This window comes from Manacus vitellinus, unplaced genomic scaffold, assembly GCF_001715985.3.
Source record: "Manacus vitellinus isolate BGI_N305 unplaced genomic scaffold, ASM171598v3 scaffold_58_pilon, whole genome shotgun sequence".
Lineage (NCBI taxonomy): Eukaryota > Metazoa > Chordata > Aves > Passeriformes > Pipridae > Manacus > Manacus vitellinus.
This window is the reverse complement of record NW_021940671.1, coordinates 1,572,727-1,589,017: the sequence shown is the minus strand read 5'-3', so window position 1 is coordinate 1,589,017 and position 16,291 is coordinate 1,572,727. Positions and strand designations below refer to the sequence as shown.

General features: G+C 45.2%; 1 protein-coding gene across 1 annotated transcript; it reads right to left on the bottom strand.

The window, feature by feature from the left end:
• Positions 1-1,110: 1,110 nt before the first annotated feature.
• On the bottom strand, positions 1,111-16,031 carry RAB35 (RAB35, member RAS oncogene family). Its single transcript, XM_018081878.2, has 6 exons — positions 15,884-16,031; positions 12,179-12,229; positions 11,297-11,420; positions 4,527-4,651; positions 4,312-4,436; positions 1,111-3,761 (listed from the first exon to the last, which is right to left on the bottom strand). The coding sequence occupies exons 1-6, from the start codon at positions 15,936-15,938 to the stop codon at positions 3,633-3,635; spliced, it is 609 nt and encodes a 202-aa protein (XP_017937367.2). The 5' UTR covers positions 15,939-16,031; the 3' UTR covers positions 1,111-3,632.
• Between the last annotated feature and the right edge of the window lie 260 nt (positions 16,032-16,291).

Here is a 16,291-nt window from a genome sequence, read left to right as displayed (position 1 = left end):
CAGAAAGAATGTATCTATAGATATGTACATATACCACAGTGCTGTAATTTTTGTATGTAGCAGTAATGTAAATAAATGTATGGTTTTTATAAGATACATATTACAAAAATCTATAAAGGCATATTTTTAGTAAAAACAATGCTCTACTTCTTTTGTAAATAGTTCTCTTCAGAATAAAACAGATCATTTATAAGATACCGTCTCAGCTCTCACTGCTTACTGTGCTTAGCTGCAAAACAAGCTCATTTTTTGAACTGTCATTTAACACCCAACAGCATCTTTAATGCTGCATCATCCCAAGAAATTCAGCCACGTAAAGCACTTGTGTGTGTTCAGAAGAGAACGGGCCAGGAGAAAAAAAAAAACATTTGAAGCATCTGATTTACCAGAGGAGCTGGTAAATCATCCCACCTTCCAGCCACTTGTGTTGTTTTACTGGCTGTTATATGGAGGCAGATTCAAAGTGTAAGGAGTTTAGACACAACACACAGACAGTGACACATCTCCAGCTTGCACCAGCCACAGTTCACACCATCCCCACGTGCTCAGGATTCCCCTCTCCCTAGTCCTACCAGAAGGGTGCAGATGGAGAAAGGCACCTTCCCACAGCAGTTTCCATCACACCTCGCCAGGAGTGAGGCCTTGCCCTGGGCAGCTGCTCGTGCATGGAGGGCAGCAGGGCAAGGGGATGCTGAGGGCAGCACACACAGCCACGGCTGCAGAGTTCCTGCACAGATTAATTAAACACACATTAATTTCCTGGGAAAGTGAGGACAGACTCCAGATGCTTTTTAATCACCTCAGGGGCTGACCCCTGCTGCCTTGGAGGAGCTTTCAAAGCTCACTCAAGACTTCTTGTTGAACAGAAAGACAAAAGATTACAGCACAATCACAAGCATCACGCAGAAATAAGTTACCAGTTCCAGCTTACTCTTCATTCACATTTAAAACTAAAATAGCAACTGGACATTTGAAAGCATTAATTGTGGTTTTGTCAATATCCCCTCCCAGGAAAAAAACAATACAGCAGCAGAGCTCACCCCTGGCTTGCCACCCTCCACCTCCAGGTGCTGGTCAGCAGAGGAAACAGAGCCTCAAAAAAAAAAAAGATTTGGCAGCTTGTAACCTTTATTTTTAGTTTTTTAAAATTATTTAAAAAGCATAATTAGAAACTTTCATTACAGAAATAATCCTAGCAAACCAGTTAGACATTCCATTGCTCAACATTTAGGAAACTTCACATCAGCACCACTAGAGACACAGTCCCCACCCCTTCCAAGTGAATAGTTGTGGCAAGAGCAGAGGTTACTGCTCCTCTACAGCCAGCTCTGGGGGAAAAAAAAAAAGAAATTCCCACTTTAAGCCAGAAAGATGGAAACCTGGATTGGCAGAGTTCAAACCATGGCCACCAAGACCTGGACTCAAAGAGGACCAACTTTTCCATATAAGAGAACACTCCAGGCTTGGGTGCACCATTTCCTCATTTTATTGCATCATTTCCAGTAAATTCAGACATTTTCTGTACTTCTGCCTATATGAAGTTACTCCCTCCTAGATCTGCACACACGCTACCACAAGAGTCCCAAAGTTAACACAGCTGGGCCCTTTACTCTGCAAGGGGTAACTATCATAGGACAGCTCCATTCCCACGGGAAGGCTCCAGGGATGGCCCAGCTCCTCCTGGCACACACCACATTCAACACCAGAGAGCAGACAAGGATGGACTGGTGGGAATTCAGCCACCACTTTCCACAGCCACTCAAGTCTTACAATTATCAGAGCTCACTCCAGCAGTATCATCCCAGCTCACTCTTATTCTTGGGTTACCAATGCAAGATATGTGAAGAAAAGAGACGGGTGAAGGCAGCTGGATACATATTCCCAGCACCTGAACTGATTAAAAAAACCATGTGTTACACATTCATTGTTTGCATTTTGTAAAAAGTCTTTAAAGTGATTGACTGTGACGTGATTGTATGATCGGGGCTTTTACCACAACCCGAAAAATCTAAAAAAATGCAGGCAAAATAAGTGACTAAAATTTAGCCTCTCCTGGGGGAAGGGGGAGGAAGGGAGAGAAGTGGGCTGACTCCAAGCTCATGGACAGCAGTGAATCACATCCTACCAAACTAAGGCCAGCAATTCCATAGGGCCACTTACAGACACACTGAGTATGCCCACCTTCAAGGCCTTAAAGGAAGTCATACCCTCCATGCCTTTTAGTCATTTTAAGGAAAAATTATTTTTTAATATTATTTAGGCAATTATTCAGGTGCTGAGCATGTCCTTTCAGCCCAGACATTTGATATTTTAGTTACACACACATACACTCTCCACCTTTAACTACATCTATTCAGGCTGAGGAACTGAGCCCTTGTTTTCCCAGAAAGGCCAACAAGGGCCAGGAAAACATTGAGCACAGTGAGCCCAGTTTGTTTCCAAGGGTGATCCTCCACCACCACATAACCCAAGCAAGCAAGCTTTCCATTTCTTTGCATTAAACAGCAGTCCTCCTTCCTAACAGAAGAATTCTGGGAATGATCCTGCAGCAGCTTTCATATTCAGACATCAACCCAGAACAGCTGGATTTATTTTCATGCCTTTTCTCTCTCAAAAAACAAAAGCTTTGCCACCAAAATTCACATTCAAGTTCAGATTGCCTATCTGTGGACAGGGCAACAAGGAGAAGTTTGGGTTTTTTGGCAGAATCACATGAATTTTGTTCTTCTCAAAAGAAATGGACCCTCACTTAGGACACCGGCAGAACCAGAAGCAGAGGTCAAAGAGTCAAACTTTGCTTTAAAAAAAAAAAAAAAAAAAAGGTTTTATCCAAATAAATCCCACTTCTGCAGGTCAGTTTGTTTTCCAGTATCTTGATACAAACTACAGGAGAGCACAGGTACAGCTGGGCTGCAGCACAAGGAGGTGAAACCCAAGGATCCAGCCACAAATCTGGACCACGGCAAACTGAAATTCAAGGCCCCAGCAGCAGCACCAGCTGCCAGCCCAGGGGCTGGTGAAGTGAAACCCCAGGCTCCAGCAGTGACACCTGCAATCCTGGTACCTAGAAAAACACAGCCTGAGCCCCAGTAAAAGCCTGGGACTCCAGGAGAAGCCAGAGGCCCCAGGGGCACCAGTTGCCAGCCTGGAGCCCAACAGAAATGCAGCCAGAGGCCCCGGGAAGCAGTCGCTGCCAGCCTGGGGCCACCTCGAGTTAAGAACTTTGTACTATTTCTTTAAAAAGATGAACTCTGCAGTCCATGATTGGTTGACATTAAGAAGGCAGAAGCCAAAGCGACAACAGGGAGGCGAGGCTGGTTAAAGCAATATACATTATATACAAACTCTTGGGTTAATTAGTCCACTTGGTAGGCAACGTCCTTCTTGTCTACAAGGCGCACTGGAATGAGCAGGGGAGGAGAGGGGGGCAAGATTCCATCCGATACCTTCTTGGCACTGAAGTGGTAAGGTGCCAGCGCCTCTTGATAGAAAACATGGAGAAAAAAATAATCTTTAAATAACGGCACAAAACTGAGAAAGTCCTCCCAAAGCCTGCCCCAGTGGAATTGCCCGAGTCTAGCTGGAGGGGCTGATCTGTCTGAGAGCAGAGTCTCTGCAGCAGGGAAAGGGCATTAGCAGCACCTCTTCTTCCTTTTACTGTTCTTCGTTAGCTTCACCACATCGTTCTGTTGCTGCTGTTGCTGCTTTGCTAAGTTTTCTTTCTTTGCTCGCAGGACAAGCTCTGTAATGCAATTAAACATCTGCAAGAGAAACAAGCGTGGTCAGAGCTCCCCAGAACTCAGGCTGGCTCCTGTGGGGGTGCTGCTCTTTTGAAGAGACTCCACTGTTCTAGGTATTTCAGTAATGCTTCAGAGATCTTCCCCAACCCACTACAGGCCAAGAGGAAATCCAGTACCTTCCCAACCCACTCCCAAGATAAATTGATAGCACCTCTATCCCCTTTTCCAAATCAGTAAATAAAAACAGGTCAGTTTGGCAGCTGAGGCCACGAGTAAAGACTGGGCAGTCCTACCTCCTACAAGCATTCTCCCTAATGACAAGTCTTTTCTGAGACCCTGTCTAATATGTGAGCACTGCAAAGCTACTGAAAATAGCAGCGTGGGCTCCTTCATTTCGCTTCCCCAACTCTTCCAAGCACAGCTGGATGTCTCTTTTTGACATTTTACCTACTTGCAACTCGTACAAAGCACTTCATCTTTCTTCCTCAATGGGAAGAATGTAATTTTTATTTTTTCCCCACGCCACTATCCCCAAATGGTTGTATCTACACTCCTCTGAATATTACATTACCTCTTCCACATTAATATTTTCTTTGGCGCTGGTCTCAAACAATTGGATCTCCATCTGCCCAGCAAATTTATAGGCATCTTCTGTTTCTACCACTTTTCGCTCTGGGTCATCATTCTTATTCCCCACTGAAAAAGGAAAGGAAAGAAAAGAAGAGTCAGTTTGGCACTTTGGCAGGTGAGCCCACTGAATGAGATGATGTAACTCTGATTATTTACCCAGTATCCGGCAGACATCGTCACAATTTTGATTAATTTCATGCAACCACCGTTTTACATTCACAAAAGATTCTGCACTTGTTACGTCGTAGACAACAATGACCCCATGTGTTCCTCTGTAATACCTGTGGAGCAGCAAAGGACAGTAAATGTTAAGCTGGGTGTCACCTTCTCAGCTCTTTTACTTAGCCTCCACAGGATTCCTAACAAATCCACAAGTTACAGCAATCAAGTGCCTCCATTTTCTTTCAATGAAGACTCATTTAATTCTTTTATAACAGCTTGATCACATGCTATTCCTCTAAACCTACAGACCTCCCTGCTTGTTCAGTCTGTACAAGTAGGCTTCAAAGTCCAAAGGCTGATAATAACTTCCTTGTTCAGGTTGTCAAGACCTTCAAATGTTAATATTGTCTTCCAGCTCCGTGACCAAAGGCAGCACAACCCCAGCATGTCCCTCAGAACTGGCTGTGATGTGAACCCTGGTGCTGTACAAGCCACATCGAGTTTCTGCAGTAATTTTGTTATCTGTGAAAGATCACTTACAGACTAAAATTTCAGCAGATCTCCAAATATACTCAACCCTCAATCACAGCTCTCTTGAGCTCACAAAAATTTCTGTCTTGTTGAGCGACTGTGTTCTGATCACACCTTCCTACTCAACAGATCGACTCCATATGTGCATTCACTGCGCTCTGCTACCTTTAGCCATTAAAAATAAGCTTCATTTCAGTTTATTCCCATTAATCTTGGGCAACCAGCACCTTTAAAGGACAGTGAGCAATTCTGATAGGCAAGAAAAATATCTGAATTCAAGTTCCAACATCATCACCTGCACGAACCTACCAAAGGCAGGCAGTGTGTGCACCAGGAAAATGCTGTATGAAAAACAGCAAGCTCCACCTTATTGGTTTTCAGCCACATTCACAAGGTTACCAGGTATGTTCCCTACTGCAAATTAGGCAACTTTGCCCCCCACCCCAAAAAAAAAAGTAATTAAAACAGCTGATAGTGAAGTCTTCACCAGCATCCATTTTTTATGTTATGTGTAGCTTTGTTCTTTTCCTTTCCTCCTCTCCTCTTTCATATGTACATTAAAATTTTTGATAAAACAAATTCAAGAAACCAGCATACAGTATTGAGGATCTTCCCTTAAATTTTGACAGTACTCCTAGTCCTTGCTCTCTTACCACATGTAGCACTCTCCCTTCCACTGCACTTCAGGGATCTCCACTGTGACCATTCTGCTCCTCTTTCATAATTTATTCCATCTCAGTGAACACACCTTTGAACCTCAAAGCCTTTGAATTCAACCCCAACACACCTTTCAGAAGATCTCGAAGCTTCAGCTCACTTTGCTACTGATGCACTTGTGAACAAATCACAGTCTCTTCCCACCTCCAGCCTCATCATCCTTCTACAACAGAAGCCACCTGCCTTTATAGATCATCAGACAGACTTCCAGAGAGGCACATACCACTCACAGTCACACACCTTCCTCTCCTGATCTCAGCATCCCAGGGTATCAGCACTCCTCCATGACATGATACCTGCTCTACAGAAGTAGAACAGTCTGCTCCTACTGCTCATCTGGGCACTTGCAGAAGGCAGTCAAATACTTCTCCCACACCATGTTTTATCAGTAATTTATGCTGTACATTCACTTTCCCTGGCAAGAACTAACTCAGGTAAGAATTACTTATTCCCAGCCCGTAAGAGATCCTGCACTGCCAAATGTTCTATTCCATTCACAGTCAGTTCCTTTAACAGCTTCAAAACCTGCTACAGCACTGCATTTGTGCTTTACTTTGTTACAAGCTCTACTTTAATTCATAACTTAGATCCTTTAGAGGAAAAAGTATTCCATGGCCTGAATCCACATGTTGCAAAAACAACCCACCCTCTCTTGACACACTGCACACTGGTTTTGATGAATACTGTTTGGTGAGATAGCATCAGAGAGGGACCAACACACTGGATTTCTCTACAGCTGAACAATAAACTAATTATCTCCAAACTCTCCCATATCACCTAATAGTCTATTAGTTCAGCAGCCCTCAGGCTGACCTACCACTTCCTCCCTAACTCTGAGCATTACACTTGCAAAGACAACACCGAGCCTTTGGAGAAGCGCGGTGGTTCAGCTACACCTACGCAGAGCTGCTTCGTTCTGCTGCGCACACCAGCGAGCCTGGTGATCCTGTCACCCAAACCAGAGGACCCCACGGAGCATCCTGCTGCTCCTACCTTGCCCACGCACCTAGATTTTCTTCTAAGCAAAGCACATGATGTCGGGGAGCAGAAAACACGCAGCCAGCACGTTCAGATCCCGCTCCTGACAGGTCGTCAACACGCTCTGTTTTCGCTCCTGGGACGAGGACCGTGGGCTGGACCCGGCAACAGAGACCACCACGGCAACCAAAACTCTGCAGGAGCTGGGAGTTCCAGACACAAAGCACTAATATTGCCAACCAATTTATCAGAATATCTTCCTTTGTGCAAGACAGCAACCCCTGACTCCTGCTGAGTGCCTACCAGCACACACTGCTTCTATTTTTGGAAGGGAAAATTGTCTGGCACATCGTTCTAGAAAGGTTACCAACCCCTCATCTGTCCTTAAGTGTCATTTTTCTCCATTGGCTGTCATTACTAAGAGCAATAAGCCTGAGAGAAAAGACCATGACTACCTGTTATTCTCTAACTCTTAAGCCCCATTATACACAATTTCTCTCAAAAGGCTGGTCATGCTATTTTCTATCAGTTGTTTGATGCACTTCTGCATCCTAGATAACACTGTAAACTTAACAAGTACAGCAAAGATTCTCCAACCCCAAATACAGGACAGTACTAGAAAACAAAATCTGATTTATCCTACCCCATACTTCAACTTCCAGAATGATGCAGTGCAGAATTGCTTTTATAACAAGTTGTGGGCTTTGGCGAGTAGAGAACAGATGGGGCTTTTGGCATTCAGGGAGGAGTAGGTGTAAATTTTGTGCTTTTGGCAACCAAGAGGTAGTTGAGGCTTTGACACAAGGGAAAGAATGTCTTATTTCCTTCCCATCCACATTTTAGGGAAGATGGATACCACAGAAATGAGAGTGGAAGAGAAATGAAGTTCTCAATCTCAGCCCCCCATTGGAGGACTGACTGATGCCAGCTGCCCTCTGTATGGTGGGCACGCTCTGCCATGTACCCTGCAAACCTCCAAAACCAGCACCTGCTACTGCTCCTGGTGATAAACACCTCAGTGAAATATGGAAAAAACATTATAGACCAGTCATTCATGTTTAGAGTGTCCATGAAAGTATCCTGTTGAGGTGAAAAACAAATAAACTTGACCTGTATATACTGCAGGATGCTTTGGTTGGAAGAGTTCCCTAGATCTGAAGGCTTTACATTTGGCTTTGGTGTGGAAGAGGCTTAAGAATGCCAACATTTAAGTTGGAAAAAACCACCTAAGTTGTTTATTCTACCATCAGAATTAAATTTAAAGCCTAAAGACATAAGCTTACTGCCTTTGACACACTACCTAGTAATACTGCAGACTTGGCACAGAGGATCTTCAGAAGTGGTGACCAAACTCACCGTGTCCTTTGGCCACCATCATCCTCCCCTCCAGTCTGAACACGGCTTTACTAAGCAGGAGGGAACATCTGCCATTTACTGGGGACTCCCTACTGCAAGATACCAGTGAGAAGGTTCTCATATTCCCTCTCCTAAATGCTTCCCAGTATTAACATCTGGAGTTCTATCAGTCGGTTTCATGAAGCACAGCAGTAGCTAAGTCAGCTTTAAAAGAGACACAGTATGACTGACTACATCATTCAGTAGGGCCCAGATGTTCATTTTGCCAGGAAAGCAGGTAACTGCCAAATGTGAAGGATAGGTCACTGGTTTAATCCAACTTCTTTGTTAACATTTCACTACTTTGTAGCACACATTTCCTTGCTTTTCATTCACGTAGAATTCTAACCATTTCCAAAGACTTCTAATAATCTGATTTCATACTCATCTTTCTTTCAGGTTCCTGGGAGCACATCTATTGTCACAGGTCAAACAGACCACTGTTTTAACAGTCATACCTGGTTTACATGACACAGCAATTCTACCATCTCAAAAAGCTTATCCCTCTCCTGAACACGCCATTCCAAGGGACACCATGGCTCTCACTGTTCATCCTGAACTGGCATCTGACAACTATCATGTAAAGCTGAAATCCCTAAACCCACAGTCCTGAATCAGGACAAAGTAGTCCTGTCTGCAAGAGCAAAGCAAGTGCAGGGACTGATTGTTCATGCATCTTAATTGTTCCTGCTAATACAGCTGTGTCCTGGCATGCTAAATCTCTGGTGAATTTAAATTTAATTTGGATGACATTCCATGCCAACCAAATTCACACAGCTTGGCCTCTCCTCCCACTAGGCACCAGCTATCCCAGTATTTCCACATTTAACAGACAATAAAAACAGCTGCCTTTATACTTCCCAGTATGAAATTCTGATCTAGTTTAGTTTTCTTGAACTTCTGCAGAATATTCCAGATCAACATGATTTCTGTTCCTTAACAGTTTTATTCTGTTTTACAGCTTCTGTAGCTGTAGTCAAGTAAAATCAAACCAGTACAACCTTTTAATGCTTCCCAATTTTCCACTATTAACTTCCTACCACCTCTACCATTTTGCAATTCTAAGTCCAAACAGCAGTACTTCCAACCTATTACTGTAATTACCAGATGGGCTCTAATTTCAGGCTTGCTTGCCAGCCTTGGCTCAACATCAATCTGAACTCTGCCTTTCACTGTAAAGGGACTTCCTGGCCTACTGTAATAATGAAGGAACACCTTTTATATTCAGTGTAAACCTCAGTCTAGTCAAAGACTAGATAGACTACTACATTCTGTTGACAGGGCACTCACACTCCACCCATGATTTGACAGCCAAGCCCCTTTGTAAGTACTAGCAACTGATTTGTCACTCAGTTTGGGATGGGTAAATCAGTCATAGTATTACTTTGCCAACAGATAGAAAAAAAAAAAAAAGGCAGAACCATTTCTAAAATCCAAAACTTATCTCCTGGATTAGGAATGCTGGACTAGCTTGCCAGCCTAGCAGCAAGAGGAATCCTTGTGTCCATGTAATCAGCATTCCCAAAGTGTTTTCCTCGACCTTTTAAATGCACTTGGACACATGAACTTCTTTACTTAAAACGGCACAAAATTCAAATCTTTCTTCCCAGACTCTGTAACTACTTTAGCAGAGATAAGACAGGAAAACTGGGGCTTTCACTACCCCCAGAATAAAACATACCTCACTTGGGTAAAAAGCTATGCAAAAGGAAGCAGTAGCAGAGTTCCAACAGATCATGGCACAAACACCCTCAAACCCTTTCAGCTTATCTATTTTAAATGTTAATTAAAAAAAAAAAATGACATAAAACACTACACCAAGTCAATCTGCAGCTATCCCTGTTCACAAAAGGAATCCTCCTTTCCTGGTGTTCCCTGTTCAGGGCTGGATACCACGGCTTTCTAAACTAGCTGGCCTCAGCCCCACGACCCGGCGCTCATTAACGCAGCTCCGAGTCAGGGAATCTGCAAACAGGAAGGCCGTTTGCTGACTCAGCAGTAATTGGGGCACTCTGACTCGCCTGTCACAGCTGATGGGGCCGCAGCACCGCTCTGCTGCCTCCCCCTCACCACTTCCTTCCCAGAGCTGCCTGCAGCTCTGAAACAAGAAGTGATGTCACACACAGGAACCCTACAAGAGGCAACTGAGTTTTTTCAAGCCAAACACTTAAGAAACAATGGGAGTAATCCAGTAATGTCCGTACAGGAGCGCAGAGGAAAGGGGAAGCGCACACATCGGCTTCAATTTTGCCATTTCTAGCTGTTCAGACATAGCACACATGCAACCAATCTCATTGTCATGTCTGAGTAAATTAACCAATTCATCAGAGATCCTCCTCCAAAACAGGGGCCAAAGCTGAAGTGAGTCATGAAAGACCAAGTGAAACACCTGGGTCTTTAAGAATTACTATTTTCGGTTCATACCCAAGGAAACAAAAGTTCCATTTCCTAATGTACTTCTCCCTCTTCCCCCAGTGCAACAGTGAGCAGTGCCACCTTTACTGCAATCAGTTTACAAACACATTTTATTCTTAGTTCCCACTGCCGCAGCCCTGGGTGTGGTTTCTTCAGGAACCGGAAAAGCTCTGCACACACTGTTCAAAAGGACAATGAGCTTGAATCTGAACTCCAACCAAGGAAAAGGTTAATATCATGTCTGCTTCAGCAGAGCTCCACACAAAGATAGCTGCTAAAACGCATTTGTCCTAAAGGAAAACTAAGTATCAGAAATCCTGTTCTTCAATCTCCAAGCTGTTCATTACTTGTATGACACTGACAGAGGGTTTGCACTCTGTGCTTCTGCAGTGCATTTAATCAGAGGGCAATCTTGGACAGGCTACAGAGACCAGTTTTCTGCTATATGCAATGAAATAACTCTGGTTCTACCATTTGGAAACTACCAGCAGAGGAATAAGTCAAAGCCACCATGGAAATGCACAGAAGAGTGAGGAAATCTGAAATCCTAGTTCCAAACCTAGGCCACAAGGTATCACCACCACAGTCAGCTGGGAGAGAAGTCCCACTGTGCAGACCACAAAGCCACGGTTACCTCATCAAATGCAACATCCAAACACCTCAACCCCAACGCTGAACTACAAGATCTGCCCCCAGAGCTGCACAGCACAAAGCCCAGCGATACTCACGTTGATGTGATGGTCCGGAAGCGCTCCTGGCCAGCTGTGTCCCAGATCTGGAGTTTCACCTTCTCTCCATTGATCTCAACTGTCCGGATTTTAAAATCCACTCCAATGGTAGTGATGTAGCTGCCTGGAGGGAAAGTGTGGGTAAGTCAGAACTCAAGTCTTGTTTATTTTGGATGTCCCAAAGCACACTTCTGAGCGCTGCTTGGCAGCAACTCTCGGACTGGACAGGAGAACAAGGTTCCCCATATCTGCTTACTGTTTAAAATGCCTTAAGTCATGCTGGTCTGCGTATTTTTATCTGCAGAAAACAGCTTTTTTTCCTAGTCATAAAGTCATTTCTTCTGTGCCACCCTTAAAATTTAAAGGTCAGGGCTACAAAACAAAATTATTCTTCTTGGTGATCAAGAGTAAGCACCCAAATATCTCAAGAAACAGTAACTAGGAGAGTATTTCACTTGTGAAAATGTTGAGACAAAGCTCTCCTGTAAATACTTGTGCAAACACTGACTTTGAATACAGTCTGTTCTAAAAGTTTCCTCCCAATAAACTGGTTATATCACAAATATAAGTGGTTTACCACAACATTGAATCAATCTAAACTCCAAATGGCTAATGGGAAGTCTGCAGAGAGTACAGCATAAGCTCAAACACCAAAGCTATTTCTGTAACCACGTCAGTATTTAAATACTGTGGGACTTTCAGTTTCAAGTGAAGACCAGACAGGATGGCCTGTGCAGGCTTATACCAAGAGATGCAAAGTTAGAAACATGATGTGTTCCTAGTACAGCTATCAGCGGGCAAATGCAGAACAACTTCTTGCCAACCAGCAGCACTGGAGCAAAGCTGGAGCATTTCACTTATTGAAGTAAACAAACCACTCACCTGAGAAGGTATTATCTGCAAAACGCAACAGCAAACTGCTCTTGCCCACACCTATGACAAACAAACACAGCAAGATCTTTGAATACATCATCTTGGGTATCAGGTAACCCAAAGTAACAGTGCCCATCCATCGCATTTTTAACTGTAACTCAGGTATTTTCTCAGCAGATCATTTGGTACCATCCACCTTGACTGTTCATCTCAGCACTCTCCTCAGAGATTTGACCAAGCACAGTCACCCCAAGGCTCAGGATGCTTCTGGTAGCAGTGCGGGGGGGGGTTGTCCCTTCCTTCCTCCAGCCCTCAGCAAAACCTCCAACAGTACCTTCTGCACTGGTCAGTTCAAGAGGTCAGAGAAGAGTAATAACTAAAAGCAAGTTTACAACCAGTAGGCTTAAATCTGCTAAGGAAAGAGCCAAAAAGGGGCATGTCCTGCTAATTAACAAGGGCTCAGAACACTGCTCTGAACCACTCTATTGAATTCCACTGCCCACCTCCCATTCTCTGTGCCCTGCTGGAATTTGGACTGCTCTGACAATAATCAGACCAAGGCTTGGTACTATAAAGCTTCTCATGGCCACAGTTTAATGGAAGCCTAAACCAAACAGAGGAATTTGGAATCACTGTTCTGTACTGCCATCCAAAATAGGCCTGTTACACATCTAACACACCTTTCTGAAGCTGCCAAAATGTTCCACGAAACATTTCTCCAAGTGCTTTGAGTAGCACTTCATCCAGGTTTTCCATAAAACATTGTTTGCATCCTGATCACACCCTCTTGCAGGGAAGCATTTTTCACAGTGCTTCAGACATGAACTGTAAGAAACTCATTCCTGCACAGCCAGCCAGGGGAATCTGGGTATCCAAATGCCTCCACATTGTTATCTCTGCATAACATCTCTGCTGTTAATAACCTTTCCTCCCCAAAATAAATCTGCTATGGCATGAGTAGGAAATTCAACTTCACCAGGGTAATTATCTATTAAATCTTTTCAGGTAAAAGTTATTCAAGTTAATTATTTTGATGATGTATAACTTGCAAGTTCTTCTGAATAAAAGACCTATGCAAAGACAGTGCAGAACTCCAGTAGTTTTCAGGTGCTGGCATGTGCTGATAGCTACCAACAAAAAATAAAAACCAACCTAAAAATCTGCAAAATTCCAGTGAGCCAGGCCTCGTTTGCAAAGAGTTGAAACCACCAGCCATCTGGAGAAGCCATGCTCACTTCTTATTATTACCAATCTAAGAAGGAAGGGAAAGGAGGGAAAAAAGCTTCTAAAAAATACAGTTACAGCGTGCACATAGTCAATAGCTCTGAGCTCAACAGAGGTAGCAGAGCAGTTCCTGAACTTTAACAGAGGACTTGTTATTCAACAGAAGCTAAACCTCTGCAAAATACCAGTCAGCTAAGAAAAAAGAATAACATGAAAGAAAATAAAATTAAATAAAAAATAAAATAAAATAAAAATGTTTCAGCAAGTGCTATGCTTCTTGGCCTTGGCCTCCAGCTTAGTAAAAAGCAAGCAGAGATGCCAGAACCCACAGACCTGTCAGACCACACCACCTTCTCCAAAGTCAGCCGGCCCTGGGCGACGCTGCAGAGCTGCACATGACACTGCTCTGTCACACTGCCCTGCACTGCACAGCCTGCTCTGCACAGCCTGCACTGCTCCCAGCACGCTGGCAGCTCCCAGGGAGAAGAAACCTCCCGAACTCAGGAAGTTCTCCACACTCCCGATGACAAGGATCTCACTAAACAAACACTGCCTCTGACCCACACTGTTCACACATAGAGAAACCACACTCTTGGTGACCCCCCACTTCCCACACAGAGCTATTTGAAGATCTGAAGACAAGAGCCTCAGCCTGTTGAAGACAGCAAAATGAAACAAACAAACAAAAAGGCCTGTTGCCCACACAATCAAAATTAAAAGCAAATTTCAGCGCCAGACAGGGTTTCCAAGAGCCATATTCCACTGAACAGCAGAGTGAATTAAAGAAGCAGATGCAAAGCACAGATCATCTGTATTATTTTTAAATATCTGGCACAGCTGAAATCACCAGCAGCTTCTCAGGATGACCTGTTCTAAAAACACACAAACCTACTACCCTCTTGACAGATTTGCATACAGGGGAAAGCAGATGTGCCAGAATCATCCTATCCAGTGTCAGTCTGCTTCCTATTGCAGGGAATAAACGTCAATAAACAAGGCAAGCAAACTTGTTTTGTGAAAGCAGGGAGAAAGCCTTCCTGTTGGGGTTAGCAAAAACAAAACCAAAGAAAAATCAATACTCAAACTACACAGTGAGATTTAATTACAACAGAGAACCACAGGCAGCCCGAGAATTCTCACAACACTTCTTTCCTTTCACTGGATACACTGTAGGGACTTTGCTCAAGAAGACTCAGTTAAGAAATCTGATTTAATTGTTTAAAATGAAGAGAAGTCTTCCTCAGAGTTCTCACCACCCTGTTTGTCTTGCCTGAACAGTTTTGAAGCTCATCAGCAAGCAGCAGAGCTACTGCTTTACTCGGAATGCAGCATTTGGTTGTAATAATCCTCAGGCTCCCAAAACTGCCTGGGGTTTTAGCTGTTCTGAAGCTGTTGCTCTTTCTCCCTCCTTAGATCCCTCCATGCAGACACAGTTTCATGTAGAATAAACACTTTTAAATATAGCTAAAGCTTCTGAAGGTGACAACTGGTAAGATAGTGCAACTTTACACTTTCATCCAAGAGCTGTTCCTCGCTGCATGCCGGGACCTGCCGCCCCAGGACCACACCTCTGCTAAAGAGGAGGGTGGATGCAATCTTCCCCAGTCTATGGAAATTAAACTGTGAGCTACTGGAGTGTTACCAGCACTGAACTGGACTTGAAGGCAGAAATCTTCCCAGTCCCAGTTCTTACGTACCAAGACTAAAGCACCAGACACAGGCTGAGTTCTCAGCCCTCCAGAGCTTTCTGAAGCTGCTGCAGAAGAATTTAGGGGTCTGTTCTGAAGAAACTCAAACTACCCCTTTATTTTCTGTTTATAGATGTTTGCATTCTATACTATAAGCAGAAATACACAAAGCTACCAACTCTTCAAGGATTTATTCAAAAAAAGTGACCAACTCTAGAAGTGAGACTTCAGGCTAAAGCACAGAAAGTGTCTTATGGAATAATTAAGATAACAATGACTATCAAAACGTAGTAGTTGCCACACTGGAAACAGTGGTCCCTAGGGCAGCCAGCCCTTCCCATCGATCTTTAAACCGCCAGTCAGCAGGAGAAGGGAATTCCCTCCTCATCCCAGCAACAGAGTAGTGGGCGCCGTCAAAACACGCGCTTGCCAGGGCTGATGCCGGCAGCACTGCCAGTGCTGTCCTGACTTCTACGTGCCCAATCTGCCTTTTCCCAAACGCAGTCAAGCTATTTACCATACTATCCTGCGGCAGCCAGTTCCGCAGGTTCACCAGATAAAACCCCGCGAACGCCCGAGCGAACGCGCCCCCCCATTCACACACAGCGCGGGGGGTCCCGGCACAGCCCAGGAACCGGGGGTGCCCCGGGAGCAGCAGCAGAAAGAAGAGGAAGAGGAGGAGGAGGTCGCCCCCTCCCCGCTTGCCCCGCGCCCGACGCGCCCTCAGGCCCTCAACGGCCCGAAGGGCGGACACCCTGCCAGCGCCTACCGCGCCCCACGGGGCGCGCCAGCGCGCGCTCACCGCTGTCGCCGAATGATGAGCAGCTTTGACAGAAAGTGGTCGTAGTCCGGGCCATGGCCAGTCGGCGGGGGCGGGTGCGGGCGGGATCGGGGGGGATATCCGGGGGGGCGCGGAAGGCTCGGCCGGAGCCACTTCCGGACAAACAGCCGGAACTGACAGCGGGGCGCGCCCATGCGCGGGGCGCCACGGGTGGGGAGAACCCGCCAACTTTGCGACCCACCGCGCCTGCGCGGCCCGCCCCGCCCCGCCACGCCGTGGCCTGCGCGGGGAACGGCCGCGCCCTCGCGCGCGCCGCGGCCTGCGCGGTGGGGAGGGAGAGGCGCGTGAGGGCTCTCGCGCGTCTGGGCAGCAGTGGGGGGCCGTCAGGGGACCCGTGAGGGGACCTCCGTGAGGGACCCGCCGCCCCGG

Excerpts from the sequence above, each read along its gene's own strand:
- RAB35 (XM_018081878.2), bottom strand. The coding sequence starts at position 15,938 with ATGGCCCGGACTACGACCACTTTCTGTCAAAGCTGCTCATCATTCGGC. Across the intron at positions 12,230-15,883 it reads CTCATCATTCGGCGACAGCG|GTGTGGGCAAGAGCAGTTTG; the intron begins GTGAGCGCGCGC and ends TGTTTGTCATAG. Across the intron at positions 4,437-4,526 it reads CGATGTCTGCCGGATACTGG|TGGGGAATAAGAATGATGAC; the intron begins GTAAATAATCAG and ends TTCCTTTTTCAG.